The sequence below is a fragment of the Rattus norvegicus genome, chromosome 6, assembly GCF_036323735.1.
Source record: "Rattus norvegicus strain BN/NHsdMcwi chromosome 6, GRCr8, whole genome shotgun sequence".
NCBI lineage: Eukaryota > Metazoa > Chordata > Mammalia > Rodentia > Muridae > Rattus > Rattus norvegicus.
Genome location: NC_086024.1, coordinates 73610725 through 73629027, shown reverse-complemented (window position 1 = coordinate 73629027; position 18303 = coordinate 73610725). Strand labels below are relative to the sequence as shown.

The window sequence follows — 18303 nt, the reverse complement described above, 5'->3', positions numbered from 1 at the left end:
ATACATGAACCAATGGCTCATTATCAGCTGAGTCAGAACAATGGAATTCCATTGTATTGATGCCAACATCAGATCCACAGCCTTGGCTTAGTTTAACAGAGTATATAAAATTATGAAGTTAATGCAAATGGCTCGTAATATTAGTAAGTATAGGAGTGAGCTTTAAAAATTTGATTAGCTGTTATTCTTCACCAAATGCAGGTTAGTTTTGAGGAAAAGTGTTATGTGTATGTGTGTGTCTGTGTGTGTGTGTGTGTGTGTGTGTGTGTGTACATACATATAAATAAATTTTTGTCACAGAAGATTTACAAAATTGTTAGTAAGGAAAAGACTTAGTGTATTTCCTTATAAGTGTTAATGCCTTGCTTTGGTCAATTTGAAAAATTACCGTTTTAGAAGCCGAGCAGAGATTGGTCACTGAGCTATTCATCTGCTCTAGTGAATCATCTCATGATCATTGTTACCTGCAGAAACAACAAACACTTAGGAAGCATTTCCTGTTGGTCTTGCCTCCTTGTAAATACAGGCTTGTTCATTTGATCCCTTCAGAGGTCCTGGGATGCAATCAGCAAAATAAGTAAATGTAAGAATGAAACACATGAATCAGTACATACTCAGGACTTACAAACACCAGATAGATAGATACAGCTGCATGTCTAAAATAGGGAAAGATGATGAGGGATTATCACCCTTGTATGAATATCATTACATAGTTGGTGACTTTTCTCTAGCTAGGTAGTGTATGTCACATTTTCCAAGCTTCCTTCAAACTCTTGCAGTTTAACAGTTGAACCCAGACCAAGGCATGGGTTGAATGGATTATTATTTGAATCAGCAGTTCATATATTGTCAGAGCTACAGAGAGATGTGGCCTTGTACTCAGAGTTCAATCTGTACTGCCATGGATTGCAGAAGGGCTTGCATTATATGGGAGCCAGTAATTTTCTTGGTACAATTGATCAAATGATATGATATCAGTATTTATAACTTTTGCACAATGCTTATTTTGCTTGATATTTATGCATCTGAGGCTTTTCATCTGAGGTTACTATTTTTTCACTGAGTATTAGCTGAAATGTCTCTACTGTGAGAGGTCTTTCCTAAATCCTTGCTTATGTTATATTCATCTTTTCTAGTCTTTCTTTATATGGTATTAATTTCTCTAAAAGCATCATCTCACAATTTTTAGACCTTTATTTTGAGTCCTTATTAGGGCAGTCTGACTCCCTAACTACACTTTCTATACAGTGTCTTCTAGAGGAAGTCTCATGGCCGTAAGGGATAGTGTCTGGTTTTGTTTATCACTGTATCTCCAGCTACAGACTGCATGTTTAAACATTTACTCATTATTTACTGGAGGAATAGCTGGGAGCACTTGTGGTAAACAGGATGTATTTATACTACCTCTCTTTAGAGCAGGAATGTATGTTATTTGTGTTATGATGACCAAGGTAAGCTGGCTTTCATTATAATTTCTGGTTTTAAGACAGACTGGGGAACACAGTCCCCTGAGAGCTTCTAGTCAGAAGTTAAGCATTGTTAACAAAGGCTATGAATATTAGCTTTCCACATATTTATTGTAAGAGTGGTTTAGTGTTGACTTCAGTCTTGCAACTCAACAAAGCTGTGCAAGCAGGCTCTTCAGCCCTGTGTTCCTGCCTGTCTAGAGGAACAAGCAGTTAGCCAATCAGCATGGTCACTGGCAATGGAAGTCTAGAAGTTTTGAAAAGAACATGTCTCCATTGCTCGGAGGAAACTCCACTACGTCTTTTAAAGTTATGGCTGGTAGTGAATAGAGTTTCGATTTCAGAAAGCCTTGCTCTAGTCATTTCTAGTTGGTATGGCTTGAAAGACTATGTTCCTGTCAGGACAATTCTGTTACTTACAAATGACCTCACTTAGGACAAGAGAAAGATCTCTTCTGCAGTTACTCAGCAAAAAGTCTATGGTTGTCTTAGTGTAAGAATTTGATTGGTTCATAATTGAGGCTTCTGATGGGTAGAACTGGAAGCTGGGCACATACAATGCTTTTCTTGATAGAATTAAAATATGTGTGCAAGCATACATAGGGTATTTCTCATTCTTACTGGTTTACTAGGTGGACTCTCCTGTATACTTCCCCAGTAGAAAAGGTTAAGCCACAAAGACTCTGGGTAGTCTCTTCTTGCTCCCATGTCTTCAGAATAGGCATAGTAGTTTGTGGGGCTAAAAGAACAGATATTGTCAATGACATAAGCACTGGGCAGTGGTAGCTAAAGGGGACTGGAAATTACTCCCAGGGTTTTAAGTGCCAAGTACTTAAGAGCCTCTGTCCTTGACTCATTGCATGGCTAAGAGACTTCAAGAAAGTGCCAGCGATTGCCTAGGCACTAAGAGTTGAATATACAGAGGATTGCAGAGGTACCAAAAACTGAAAATCCGTGGATAACCAAACATGTAAAGCCAAAGAACTATGAAGAGCTAAGGAAATAAGTCCAAGAGATACAGCCAAGCCAACACCCATCACCAGAAGTTGAGAAACAATAACACTTGGTGCTGTCAAGAGTCAAGGTTCCCTAACATGCATATTTAGGGTTGTAAAACTAGCTGCTAGGTACAGAGCTGTAAGTGGGAAGGTCCAGAGCCTGCCCTAGAGAAACTGAGTGTCTACCTTTGAAACTTGGCATCCAAGTGCCCAGTTCTCAAGGCTCAGAGAATTATAAGCCTCTTGAGTTTGAATCCTTTTCTGATGCTCAGGAGCTCACGGTAACTAGAGCTGAGGAAGTTGCTGCTATGTATCCATGAATTCCATCAGTAGGTAGCACCCCCTCCCCACTATGGGGTATTTATGACCATTTTGTGGCATCAGCTGTCCCAATCCATTTGCATGTTTCACTATTTATACCCCTTCTTTGTTCTGCTGTGATCAATCATTAAATTCACTTCAGTAAGAGAAATGTATTATGCTTCCCTTCAAACCATTTTCTTTAGCATTTATTTGTAGGTTTCTGACCTGGGGCCTCAAAGTATCATTATATTATAAAATATAAATTAATCATTTATAGAGTTATTGGTATAAAATACTTCTATATAATTACAAAGATTTTGATTACATTTTCAAAAGTAAATTTGGAAAACAAAATGTACATTCCTTTATAAAGCCCCTGGCTCCTTGTTATCTAGTAACAGGGAACTCTGTTAGGCCACCAAAGTTTGCATTTTAAATTCACACACATATAGTATAATTGTCCACTAATTTAAAATGAAAATTTAACATATGTGGACTGCTGAACAGACTGATGAATGCTAACTAAGAATAATATTCTGGTATAGATTACGACCAGTGTTTATAGTGACCTCAGATAATTATGAGACTGTGTAGTCTGACAATTTATGATGAAGCTTTAAAAATAAAAAAAGAGTAAAAATAAAACCCTCTTATTCTTAAGTATCTTCCTTCTTTTTATTAGGTATGTTTTATTCTGAACAATTATTTTTAAAATGTATAATCTGAAACACACATTTCCTTTCATTAATATAGGCTACTTTCACTGAGAATCTTGTACACATTCTTGAACAGGTGGGATCTGATGATTTCATGGATTAAGGGTACCCTTGAAAGAGACTTTTAAAGGCCAACACAATTCATGATGAGGTTTCCCTCCTCTACCTTTTGGAGCACCACCGTTAAGTTTTATCATTTTAAGTCTTAAAGTCTTGATGCTCATGGAAGCACTCACTTGTCTGTTTTACATAAATGTCATTTCTATTGTGTAAAAAACAGGATAACCTGATAGGCATCTGGATGTCTATAATGTTATCAGGAATACAGCGGACCTGGGGAAACTAGAGAGAGAAATGAGAGCCTCCCAGAGAAAGCACCAGGTCAGGAGCTGCCCAGGGGGAGCACCAGGTCAGGAGCTGCCCAGGGGGAGCACCAGGTCAGGAGCTGCCCAGGGGGAGCACCAGATCAGGAGCTGCCCAGTGGGAGCACCAGGTCAGGAGCTGCCCAGGGGGAGCACCAGGTCAGGAGCACACTGTCTTTTGCCTTAATGACACCAAGCTAGATTTTCTGTTGCTTCATTACCACTACCATTTTAAAGAACTATTAGTAAGAACTATAAATTACCAAGAAACAGTTGCTGTATGTCTTAAGTAACTTATCTAGGTCTTATTCAGACTTTACAACCTGTAAATATGTGGTTTCTGGCCAGAAAAAGCCCTCTGAAATTTCAGGTCTGACTCACCCTTCCCTGGATGTCAGAGCACTGTCAGGGTCTCCGCTTTATAAGAAGCGGACCAAGAATAAGGATGGAGGAGTAAGATTGATTACTCTACTAGCATCTTTAATTTTTTTAATGGCTCAGAGTTACCACCTAACATCATGCAATTTTTGTTTTCTAGGCATTACCCTTCTCATCTCTAGGATGGTCATACGAAGCAGATGATCACTGGAAGCTTTAAATTCTTTCTAAGGTTTTTAACATTGGATGGACCTTTTGATTGGCTGTTGGGATCTTTTATTTTTGTTCATACCTCCATTACTCTCATTCAGAAAACAGGGAGGCTATTTGAGGTATGAACACATTGCAGTATGTTATAACGGCAGCTTCTTCACAGGAAGACAAAGAAAATGATGCACATCTGTTTTCATTTCCAAAGCTGCACATCCACATACTTAATTATTGTTGTGTGAGTCATCTTTGAGCATCGACTGAGACTTAATAGTTCTCAGACGCTCGACATCTGTCAAGACATAATGAAAATGTGTTTTTACACCACAATTGTGAAGCTCTCATTAATTATTAGCACCTGTAATAGCTTGATAGAATATTTATTTTAAATCTTACAAAAATTATATACAACAAAACAATGATTTAAACTACCTCTAGGCTGTATATCTCCAGAAATTACTGCACTAGGATTAATGATTGTTTTGTTTTTCTATATCACTTTTGTAGTTTTAATACAAAATTTTAATAGATGGCATTATTGAAATTAAAATGGAAGAAAAATATTAGCCCAAAATTAAGCATCCCAGTAAGTCATGTGAGTGCTTTTAGATAGGGATATAGTTTATTAGACTCTTGTAACAACATTTGACACTAGCATCAATATTTGTGTATGCTTCAGGAAGGATTTATAATTGCTTCACTCTTGAGAAAGTCCATTAAGTTAGGCTGTGTGTACCTCTGCCACTATAACTGATTTTAGACTCTGATAACCAGCATATCACTTCAGTTCTAACCTGAACTTTAATAAATTAGATGACTTGTCTTTCTTGGAAGATATTGCTTCCCTTTTAGTTGTCTTTTTCTATGTCTGTTTATATACTTACTGCTACTATGCAGATTTAATGTAAAAATCCAACCTTACCCAATGCCTCACCTGACTTCCAGGTCAATAGTGCCAGTTTTTGGGGTGACCACCAGCAACACAGGAACTCTGCATGTTCTCTCCTCTCCTCCTTAAGCTACAGTAAACCTCTCTTTAAAACTAAAAACAAAAATTTAATTTAAGATGAGCTTTTAAAAACATATTTGAATTTAATAAAAGTATAGTAGAACAATAAATCTTGACAAGAAGTGAGCCCATAGATCTCAGTGTGACTGTAGCCAGGCAAGTGTGGGATAAATTGTAGTCCTGTTTTTATTGGAAAGGAAGTTTCTATTTAATTTTTACCAAACAGCAGAGACTGGCTCAAGTGAGCTCTGTTTCTAAATTTGAGCCTTGAAGATTGCTACAGTTGATAGACACCTGGTTCTAGCCACCCCCTGAACAAAGGCTGCATTGGCTTTAGAACAGTCATATGACTGCAGGTGCTGATGTGATAGAAGACACTGGGGAGGATGAGAATCATGGCATGAGTCTTGCTAGCATTCTCTGCATGGTGGAACCCAGTGAAGTGGCCTAGAAAAGAGCAATGTGAGTTGAGGCTCTGTGGCAAATGCAGCTGATGTTTGTCATGGCATGGTAAATGCATAACAAACTTTCTTCTTGGTTATGGGTTCATGTGTGTGCATGGGTGTTCATCCAGTACATACACATGCTTACTCATCAGATGCTGACTACTTTGTTTCTGTCCCTGTCCCGTACCCACTATAGAGATTATGGTCGTGTATTACCATTGCCAATATTTCATTCAGGTTTAGGGAATTCCAAATCAGGTCCTCCTGTTTATGTACTGTGAAATTTATAGACTGAACTATCTGCCCTGCTCTGGTTATGAATCATCCTATATCAAATACCATCTATATAATTTATTTGACATTTTCATATATTTTAAAAATATTTTATGCAAATAGGTATTGTAGGTATCATCCCAAATCTGTATTTTGGACAAAGGCATGAATGATTCTACCAAGAACCTATGGTTCAGTTTGTCACAAGGCAAGTTAGAAGCATTCTCTTAAAGGAGGATTCTGCTTTGGTGAGATGTCAGGGAGAGAGCTAGGCAGGAAGGAGGAAGAGGGGACACAGGACAGATGGAGTAAGGGAAAAAGTTTTAAATTTTTTAGTTCTGTTTCTTGTAATTATTTGGAAACTGGTCAGATGGCCGTATGGTCATAGTGTAGGATTCTTTTAAGTGTCCTGCTTCTTTTTAAGGACACAAATCTCATTAGAGCAGCACAGTTGCTCTGTTTACATTCTTTTTTTTTTTTAAGAAACCATTTGTTGTTTCTTCATTAATATACCCAGAATGGTGACTGGCTGCCTTGGTTTTCTTAGTTGACCTACTTGACCTGAGGACCAGCTGCTTCAGGACCAGCTCTTCTTCTAGAACTATCTTTTATTACTTCACCAGGCGAGTGGAGGGGCTGCAGATACTGTTTCTTAAGCAGTTGGTCACTCTCTGCTTTTGAGTCTCCCTGCCTTTGGAAAAGCATGACTACTGTTCTGAGCAAGGTAGTATTATGTGGTAGCTTTTTGTAGAGTTCTGATAATGAAGAAAGACACTGATAAGTTGATCAGGAAACATTTAGTGATGCAAGAAACAGCTCTTTGAGAAAACTGCAGTATTCAATTGATATCAGCATTGCTGAGGACAGTACTTTAATTCCAGGTGCTTTATTAAGTCCCCAAATGTAAACTGGTGTTGTATTTTCATTTCCTAATTGGGCCCAGTTTCTCTCTTCCACTTCACCCAGTGGTGGATTAATCTGTTGGTAGGATTGCTTGTTCTGTGCCTCTGTGATTGGCCTCCTCTGTGAAAAAGCGTCCTTGTTCCTCTGATTTCCCCTTGGCCAGGTCGCATTTCAGCAACTCATTAAAACGTGTATTTATTCTACTCTGGAGTACATTGTCTAGCTAGCCATGAATTTATAGTGAAATGTAACAGTAAATTGTGCTCTGTGGTCACAAATGCCAAATGATACACACAGTGGTGGAGGGGTTTCCAGCATAGGGCAGGATTAAAGAGCTTAGGACCAGGGCTGGGGTGGTTGGCCATATTTTCACAGTGGCCAGTTTTGTTAGAGGCAAACTCGGAGGAAGCTGGGAGTCACTTGTCTGTGATGTTTGTGCTCCCAACCACAGAGCCTGGAGAAAGACTTTGCCGATCATGTAATAAGCTCCAGCAGAGTCTACAAGCCTCCGAGCCTTTTGAAAGCCTGTTTAGTTTAATGAGGATTTTCAGATTTCAAAGCTCACACACCTTCGCATAAAAACAGATGATTATGACCAAATTAGGGAATGTTGTTCCAAGAGTGTTTCCCCCAATACCTTTTCCTGGAGTTGTCAGCCCTGTTACTCTGCTCTTCACCTCCCAGACATCAGTTTTAAATGTGCCTTTGAAAGTCTTATTGTATAGAGGCTCTATTCAAGCAGAACACCATGTCACATAAAAGAAAAGCCTTTTATAGTCAGAAGGGATTCTGTATATATTTTTCCTCTTCATAAAAAACAGAAAAAATATCTTTGGGGAGAAAAACACTTCGGATTGGTCAGCTGTCCTTAGAGGCTAGGCTAGTGTGGTTGGCTTCTAAGCGTTGTAACCTATTCTATTAGGCCAAAGTAGAGCACAAGCCGGCTATGATGAAGTAAACCTGTGCTGGGAGGGAGCCACCCTTCAGTCTGTCACACATAACACAGATTAGTCTTACTAAAAACATGAATATTTTTGACACTTTTCATCTTAAGCCTTAAGTCTTTCAACAATACCTTTCATATTCATGACATGTTATTACTAGTATTCTATCTTTTAAAAAATTCTTCTCTGCATCTTCAGACAGTGTTACCCTGTGGAGCACTGGAGCCCTGTGGGCCCAGCACACACTACACCTTGTCCACAAGTTGACAGAGAGCACAGCACTGAATGTGGTATTTAAATGTCAAGAGAGCATCGAGTAGAGTGGAAGCTATTTTGAAGAAGGTATAAGACATGTGGCCCAGGATGTGCTGTGCATAAAGTGTGATTAGCCCATCTTTGCCGGCCGGGCACCATATGTCTTTTAACTGAGTCTTCTATCAGATAAGCATACAGGCAATACATCAGTTTTGCCTTTGATCTAGTTTTGTTTCTGCTGCTGTGATAAAATACAGAAAAAGAACAAGTTTAAGGAATACTGGGTTAATTCAACTTGTACTTCCTAGTCATATTCTATCACTGTAGGGACATGAAGGCTGGGACTTGAAGCAGCTAGTCAACATCTACACTTATGAGCAGAGAGAGGTAGAGGGAGATTGGAGAGGGAGAAAGAGAGGAATGAGTTCATGTGTGATTATTGCTTGCCCTGCTTTTTTCCTCTAATCTTACACAATTGAGGATCAGAAGCCAGGGAATGGTGCTGCCCACAATAGGCAAGTCCTTGCTACCTCAAAATAATCAAGACAGTTCCCAGTGGACATGTGTAAAGTCAACCTGATCTACAAATTCCCTCACTGAATATATTTTCCTGGGTGATTCATGGCATGCCAAATCGACAATTAAGACTAGCCTTTAGAGTTTTGTGCAATTTTATTCATTCAATTTGCTGCTTTACAACTCTTTAGCTTTCTAGCATTTTCTTACCATAGCCCAAGTACAGATTCCTTTGAAGATTTTTTTTTTTCTCTACTTTCAGGAGTAAAAAATAGTCATCTATATTTGGGAACCATATGGTTCCCAAATGGGATATGTACAATTAATTATGGCTTGTATTTTCTTTAAATTATAATGTAAAACTTTGTGTTTGGTGTATGTCTGAGTACCAGGGAGAAAGAAAGTATAGAGAGAGAATAGTTCTTTGCTGAAAGGAGAGAACAGAGAGGAGATGACAGGAAGCCTATGCAGATATAGAGCTCCAAAAATTGCCAGAAGGAGCCAGCTGATCATTAGGCCAGATGTCAATCTGGGTATCTCTTTGTTGGAGAATAAAACTAGAAATTCTTTTCTTTGCCATTGAAAAGTAACAGATGAATGAAACACTAAAATGTAAGAGCTAAATCTCTGAAACTATTGAAAGAAAGTGAGGAAACACTTCAGGGCATCAGAAGAGTTAAGGGCTCTTTGGATAAGACCCCAAAGCACAAGAACTATGAACAAATTGTATCTTCACAAATCAAAATGTACAGTGTATCAAGTGAAATAATCAATAAATTTTATATGGTATAAAATAACCATTTAATGCCATGTTGGTTCATTAGAAGAACAGCCAGTGATCTGTGCTGGGGCTGTCCCACAGCCCTCCTTACCCAAATCCCACTCAGAAAGAGCTGGTTTCCCAGGATTGCTATTGCTCTTAACATCACAGGCTCATGGGCCTACAGGAGGAAAAAGCTCCAGTTAGAGACAGCAAGAAAACTAACACCAGAGATATCCAGATGATGAGAGACAAGTGCAAAAACCTAAGCAACAGGAACCAAGGCTCATTGGTATCATCAGAACCCAGTTCTCACACCACAGCAAGTACTGGATACCCCAACACACCAAAAAAAATTGGCTGTAAAATATCATCTCATGATGATGATAAAGGACTTCAAGAAGGATATGAATAATTCCCAAGAAATATAGGAGAACACAGGTAAACAAGTAGAAGACTTAAAAAGAAAGGACAGAAATTCCTTAAAGAATTACAGAAAACATAACCAAGCAGGAGGAGGAATTGAACAAAACCATCCAGGATCTAAAAATGGAAATAGAAGCAATATAGAAATCACAAAGAGAGACAACCCTAGAGATAGTAAATTTAGGAAAGGGACCAGGGGACATAGGTGCAAACATCACCAACAGAGTACAAGAAATAGAAGAGAGAATCTCAGGGGCAGAAGATACCATAGAAAACATTGACACAATAGTGAAAAAAAATGCAAAGTGCAAAAAGCTCCAAATCCAAAATATCCAGGAAATCCAGGACACAATGAGAAGACCAAACTTAAGGATAATAGATATAGAAGAGAGCAAGATTTGCAACTTAAAGGGCCAGTAATTATCTCCAAAAAAATTATAGGAGAAAACTTCCCAAAGAGATGCCCATAAACATACAAAAAAGCCTACAGAACTCCAAATTGATTGGACCAGAAAATAAATTCCTCCTATCACATAATAGTCAAAACACCAAATGCACAAAACAAAGAAAGAATATTAAAAGCAGTAGGGGAAAAAGGTCAAGTAACATATAAGGACAGACCTATCAGAATTATACCAGACTTTTCAACAAAGACTATAAAAGCTAGAAGATCCTGGGCAGATGTCATACAGACCCTTAGAGGATATAAATGCCAGCCCAGGCTACTATATCCAGCAGAACTCTCAATTACCATAGATGGAGAAACCAAGATATTCTATGACAAAACCAAATTTACACAATATCTTTCCACAAATTCAGCCCTTTGTAGGGAAACTATACCCAAGAAAAAGCAAGAAAGTAATCTTTCAACAAATCCAAAAGAAGATAGCCACACAAACATAATTCTACCTCGAATCAAAAAGACAATAACAGGAAGTAGCAATCACTATTTCTTAATATCTCTTAAGATCAGTTGGCTTAGTTCTCCAATAAAAATACATAGGATAACTGACAGGATAGGTAAACAGGACCCAGAGTTTTGCTGCATACAGGAAATGCACCTCAATGACAAAGACAGACACTGCCTCAGAGAAAAATGTTAGAAAACAATTTTCCAAGCAAATGGTCCCAAGAAACAAGCTGGAATAGCTATTCTAATATCAAATAAAGTTTACTTTCAACCAAATTTATCAAAAAGATAAGAAAGGACACTTAATACTCATCAAAGAAAAGATCTACAAAGATGAACCCTCAATTCTGAATATCTATTCTCCAAATGCAAGGTCACCCACATTCATAAAAGAAACGTTACTAAAGCTCAAAGCATAAATTGCATCTCACAGATTAATAGTGGGAGACTTCAACACTCCACTGTCAGCAATGGACAGATCATGGAAAAATAAACTAAACAGAGTCACAGTGAAACTAACAGAAGCTATGACCCAAATTGATTTCACATATATCTGCAGAACATTTCATCCTAAACAAAAGACTATACCTTCTTCTCAGCACCTCATGGTACCTTCTCCAAAATTGACCATATAATCAGTCACAAAACAGTTCTTAAGAAATACAAGAAGATTGAAATAAACCCATGCATCCCTATCAGATCACCATCAACTAAGGGTGGCCTTCAATAACAACAAAATCAACATATATACATGGAAGCTGAACATCACTCTACTCAGTGATAACTTGGACAAGGAAGATATAAAGAAAATAGAGACTTTCAAATTCAATGAAAATGAAGGCACAATATGTCCAAATTTATAGGACAAAATGAAACATGTGCTAAGAGGAAAACATAGTTCTGAGTGCCCCCAAAAAGAAACTGGAGAAAGCATGCACCAGCAGCTTGACAGCACACCTGAAAGCTCTAGAGCAAAAAGAAGCAAATACACCCAAGCATACTTGGCAGGAAATAGTAAAACTCAGAGCTGAAATCAACCAAATAGGAACAACAACAACAACAACTTCAACAAAAAAACCTATACAAAGAATCAACAAAACCAGGAGCTGATTCTTTGAGAAAAATCAACAAGAAAGATAAATGCTTAACCAGACTAGCCAGAGATCACAGAGATAGTATCCTAATTAACAAAATCAGAAAAGGAAAAGGAGTCATAACAACAGAAACTCAGAAAAATTCAAGAAATTATCAGATCCTACTTCAAAAGTATACATTCAACAAAACTGGAAATTCTGAAAGAACTGAACAATTTTCTAGACAGATTCCAGGTACCAAAGTAAAATCAGGATCAGATAAACATCTAAACTATTGTAAATAACTCCTAAAGAAGCATAAGCAGTCATTAAAATTCTGCCAAACAAAAAATGCCAATGATCAGATGAGTTTAGAGCAGAATTCTATCAGACCTTCAAAAACTATCTAATACTAGTTCTCTTCAAACTATTCCACAAAATAGAAACAGAAGGAGCACTAGCCAATTCATTCTGTGAAGCCACAATTACACTTATACCTAAACCACACAAAGACCCAACAAAGAAAGAGAACGTCAGACCAATTTCACTTATGAATATTGACATAAAAATATTCAATAAAATTCTCAAAAGCCGAATTCAAGGACACATCAAAATGATCAATCCGTCATGATCAAGTAGGCTTCAATCCAGGGATGCAGGGATGGTTCAATATATGGAAATCCATCAACGTAATCTACTATATAAACAAACTCAAAGGGGAAAATAAAAGATGATCATCTCATTAGATGCTGAGAAAGCATTTGACAAAATTCAACAGCCCTTCATGTTAAATGTCTTGGAAAAATTAGGAATTTTTTCATACCTTATCATAATAAAAGCAATCTATAGCAAACCAGTAGCCAACATCAAGCTAATTGAAGAGAAACTTGAAGCAATCCTACTAAAATCAGGGACTAGACAAGGCTGCCCACTCTCTTTCTATTTATTCAATATATTACTTGGAGTCCTAGACAGAGCAGAGAACAAAAGGAGGTCAAAGGGATACAAATTGGAAAGAAAGAAGTCAATATCACGATTTGCAGATGATATGATAGTATGCTTAAGTGACCCCAATAATTCCAACAGAGAACTCCTAAACCTGATAACTTCAGCAAAATGGCTGGATATAAATTTAACTAAAACAAATCAGTAGCCTTTCTCTACTTAAAGGATAAATAGGCTGAGAAAGAAATTTGGGAAATGACACCCTTCCCAATAGTTACAAATAATATAAAATACCTTGATGTTACTCTAACCAAGGAAGTGAAAGATCTGTATGACAAGAACTTCAAGTCTCTTAAAAACCAAATTGAAGAAGATCTCTGAAGATGGAATGACCTCCCATACTCATGGGTTGACAAGATTAATATAGTAAAAATGGCCATCTTGCTGAAAGAAATCTACAGATTCAAAGCAATCCTCATCAAAATTCCAACTCAATTCTTCATATAGCTGGAAAGAGCAATTTTCAAGTTCATTTGGAATAACAAAAAACCAGGAATGAGAAAACTATTTTCAGCAATAAAAGAAATTCTGGGGGAATCATTACCCCTGACCTTAAGCTATACTTCAGAGCAATTGTGATTAAAAACTGCATAGTATTCATACAGAAACAGGCAGATAGATCAGTGGAATAGAATTGAAGCCCCAGAAACAAACCCACACACCTTGATATTTGACAAAGGAGCTAAAACCATTAAGTGGAATAAAGGCAGCATTTTCGAAGAATGGTGCTGGTTCAACTGGAGGTCAACATGTAGAAGAATGCAAATCAATCCATTGTTATCTACTTGTACAACACATGAGTTCAATTGGATCTTGGACCTTTACATAAAACCAGATACACTGAAGCTAATAGAAAAGAAAGTGTGAAAGAGATTTGAACACATAGGGATGGGGAAAATTTCCTGAACAGAAAACCAATGGCTCATGCTTTAAGATCAAGTATTGACAAAAGGAATCTCATAAAATTTCAAAGCTTCTGCCTGGTCAAGGACACTGTCAATAGGACCAAATGACAATCAACAAATTGGGAAAAAAGATGTAGACCAATCCTATATCTGATTGAGGGCTAATATTTAACATATACCAAAAAACTCAAGAAGTTAAGACTCTAGAAAACCAAATAATCCTATTAAAAGTGGGGTATAGAGCTAAACAAAGAATTCTCAACTGAAGAATATTGAGTTTCCCAGAATCATCTAAAAATATGTTCAACATCCTTACTCATCAGGGAAATGCAAATCAAAACAACCCTGTGATTTCCCCCTCACACCAATCAGAATGGCTAAGTTCGAAACTCAGGTCACAGCAGATGGTGGAGAGGATGTGAAAAAAAGAGAACACTCCTCCATTTTTGGTTGGATTTCAAGCTGGTACAATCACTTTGGAAATCAGTCTGGTGATTCCTCAGAAAATTGGACATAGTACTACCTGAAGACCCAGCTGTACCATTCCTGGGCATAAACCCAAAAGATACTCCAACATATAATAAGGATATATGCTCCATTATGTTCATAGCAGCCTTATTTATAATAGCCAGAAGCTAGAAAGAACCCAGATGTCCTTCAATAGAGGAATGGATTCAGAAAATGTCGAATATTTACACAATTGCATACTACTCATTTCCTAGAAACATGAAATTCTTAGGCAAATGGATGGAACTAGAAAATATCATTCTGAGTGAAGTAATCCAGTCACAAAGAACAAACATGGTATGCACTCACTGATAAGTGGATATTAGCCCAAAAGCTCAGAATACCCAAGATATAATTTACAGACTACATGAAGCTCAAGAAGAGGGAAGACTAAAATGTGGATGTGTCAGTCCTTTTTGGAAGAGTGAAAAATACTCAAGGGAGGAGATAAAGGGACAAAGACTGGAGCAGAGACTAAAGGAAAGGCCATCCAGAGACTGAGATCCATCCCATATGCAGCTACCAATCCTCCTCACTATTGCTGATCCAAAGAAATGCTTGCTGACAGGAGCCTAATATGTATGTCTCCTGAGAGACTCTGCCAGAGCCTTACTGATACAGATTAAGATGCTTGTAGCTAATCATCACACTGAGCACTGGGACCCCTGTGGAGGACTTAGAGAAAGGACTGAAAGAGCTGTATGTAGGGGTTTGCAACCCCATAGGAGGATCAGCATTATCACCCAAACATACCCCACAAAGCTCCTGGCTTTGTGTAAACCACCAACCAAAGAGTACACATGGGGGAAACCCATGACTCCAGCTGCATATGTATCAGAGACTGGCATTGTCTGGCATCAGTAGGAGGAGAAAACCTTGGTCCTGTGAAGGTTTGATGCCCCAGCGTAGGGAAATGCCAGGGTGTTGAGGTAGGTGTGGGTAGGTGGGATGGGGAGCATCCTCATATAAGAAGGGAGAGGAGGGGGGATTGGAGAGGGAGGAACAGGGAAAGGGGATAACATTTGATATGTAAATACATAAACTATCCAATAAAAGAAAAGGAGAACAGCTGGTGTTCTTAACTGCTGAGCCATTTCTCCAGCCTATCAACTATGCTTAACCAGTTCCTTTAAATATTTGAATATATTTTGCATATTTATACATTCACTACTGAGGGATAGTTTGCAACATTTATCTATGTAAGATCTGCATTTTGTGTGTGTGTGTGTGTGTGTGTGTGTGTGTGTGTGTGTGTGTGTGTGTGTGTGTGTGTATTTCCTGGTACTTACATTGCTCATGTTTAATAAAGCAAAACATAAAATCTCATTCTTTTATTTTTTAAGCATTTTATGAATTAAAATTTTAAAAAAATGACCAATTAAATATACTGTCAGGCACAAAGTTATTTAGAAATAGTTAAGGTAAAATTATAATAAAAGACCTAGCAGGCTTCCATTTATGTGTACTTTACAACATTGCTTCAAAATGTTTGTATAAAAATTGTATAGAATTTAAAAGGGATGTAGAAAACAAATGTCAATTATATAAGATTTCATTCTTCCTTGTCATTGATTTATAGCAGTAACAACAAAAAACCCATGAAGTACATGACCAATGTAGAAAAAGAAAGTCTACCTGATATGCATTGAACCTTGTACTTGATATAAGTAGAATACCTATGTGGGTTTCCCCTTTTATTCTTAGCAAATAATATTTATAAAGATTAATTATCACATGTGCTATGGAACCTTAGAAAGTCTTAGAAGTTGCCTGTCATGGGTTGGACCGTAGGAGAAATAACTAGGAATAAAGAATCTCAAGACTTAGGAAATTCATGAGCATTTAGAAAGTTTCCTGTGAAAAACTGTTAAATTAGTGAACAATTAAACTGTATATTAGATATCAAGTGCATTTTAACCTTTAAATTTACATATAAAACTTTGCATTTTCACCATGTATTAATTATTTACAAGTATATGATATTCATTATGAGCAGATTAACTGAGCATATTGATATGCACTTCTGAGAAGCTGTTTTTTAGTTAAAACACTGACTCTTCAGCTGGGCTTACAGACAAAGGTGGGAACGTAAAAAACAGGGTAAGCTTTATATCTCTGTCTTCATTTCCTGTCTGTTGCCTCTGCCTTAAACTAACTGTCAAGGTGCTGTTTAAATCTACATGGAGTTGGTAGTCATTTAAGAAACTGCAGCATATATAGCAGAGGATGGCCTTATGTCACGTCAGTGGCAGGGGAGGCCCTGGTCCTGAGAGGGCTCATTTCCCCAGTGTAGAGGAATGCCAGTGTGTTGAGGTGGCTGTGGGTGGGTGGGTGGGAGGGAGAGCATCCTCACAGAAACGGGGAAGGTGGATGGGAAAGGGGGGAACCTGGGAAGAGGATAGCATTTGAAATGTAAATATATAATATATCCAGTAAAAAAATTAAAAAATGAAACATGCTCTGTGGTTGAGCCCCTCCCCTCTCAATATTGACACACTAAGATAAGAGTAATTAGTTCTTTTCCAACAGATTGTCCACTTCCAGCCTGGACAGGGTTCTGCTTCAGTTTCCTGGAGTAGTGCCAAGAGGTATTCAGAGCTTACTAAATGTATTTTAGGAAGAATGGAGCCTTGTGGGCAGATGGCCCTATGTTGAGACTGCCCCCTAAAGAGAAGCAATCTTTTCAAAGGAACCAAGTTGTCCCTGATGGTAGATCACAGGTCTGCGAAGTAAACATCCTGTGAAATAAAAGCACCGAGCTTCCCCCTGATTGCAGCTGTGAGCAGCAGCGATGGCCTTAGCATCAGGGTGGATTGCACCAAGGAACAGTGGCAGTTTCCTTGAGCAGAACTGACACAGTGACCAACAAGACCACTGTTGAACACCACTGACTCCCCATCCTCATTCCCAGAGAGCCCAGGATGCAGTCGCCTTGTCCCTGAAGGTAGATCTGAGGTGATCTATTTCCTGTTGCTTTCGGGTGTGATCAGATGGAATTGAATTTCTATCCCAGTGTTCATCATTAGGTCTTCCATTTGTTCTGTGGGAGAACTGTGCATCTGATGTCTTTGTGTGGAAGAGTGAGGTCTCTGGCTTCATAAGCACACTCTTTTTTTTTTCTTTTGAATGTAGTGGGAACACTATCTAATTAGTCATTTCACTAGTCGCCAATGCATTATTAACTATAGTCACTGAATTATACAGTAGATGTTTTGAGCTGTTTCACTACTGTAACTGAAAATTTGTGATGTTTGACCAACCTCAGTCCAATCCCTACCTCATCTTCAATCCTTTTGGTAACCACCATTTACCTCTCTACTGACACAATTTCAATTTTGATAGACTCCATGTGTCAGTGAGATCCTTCTGTGCCTCTCTCCCTGGCGGCTCATCTCAGCGAACATAATTTCATCTTATTGAAAGTTCCAAGATGCCTTTCTAATATGAGTTGCTCACCACTGTGGAGCATCTGTACCCACTTATCTTTTGAAGAATAGGAATTGTTCAAGAATGAACAAGCAAGCAATTGTAAATGTTCCTGTGAATTCCTAATCTCCTTCCTCTGGATGTGTGTGTGCTCCCCTTCAGCTACATTTTGTTCACCTCCTGGTATCTCTTTTGGTTTTGGAAGCTTCATTCAGCAGAGCTTCAGAAAACAGTGTTGAGGAAGTGGTAAAATATATCACAAGGCATAAGGAAAATAACTGCAAAAAACATAGAATAAAAACTTATAACCAGAAAATGCAAAAAAAATATAAAAGTATAAAACTGAATAAAGATAAAAGATGTAAAGAACGACGAAGGAATTAGTCACACTCTCTCAGTGTCAGATACTCTGAGTGTGTGTGTGCTCATGCCTGTGCAGGTATGTACACGTGAATGAGTCTATGCGATATGATCATGTGAGAATCATAAATACACGGAAAGATCATTATTCA

At 38.0% G+C, this 18303-nt stretch overlaps 1 protein-coding gene across 10 annotated transcripts in view; it reads left to right on the top strand.

Moving 5' to 3' along the window:
- The window catches only part of Prkd1 (protein kinase D1), a 313794-nt gene that overhangs the window by 145406 nt on the left and 150085 nt on the right, over positions 1 to 18303 (top strand). For 4 of the 10 annotated variants that reach the window (XM_039113019.2, XM_063262562.1, XM_039113018.2 and 1 more), the window contains exon 2: positions 4384 to 4555. The exons of the other annotated variants lie outside the window; for them this stretch is intronic. In XM_039113019.2, the coding sequence (XP_038968947.1) occupies positions 4424 to 4555 (132 nt within the window). In that variant the 5' untranslated portion in view covers positions 4384 to 4423. The remainder of the gene's footprint in view (positions 1 to 4383; positions 4556 to 18303) is intronic. 10 annotated transcript variants of the gene reach the window in all.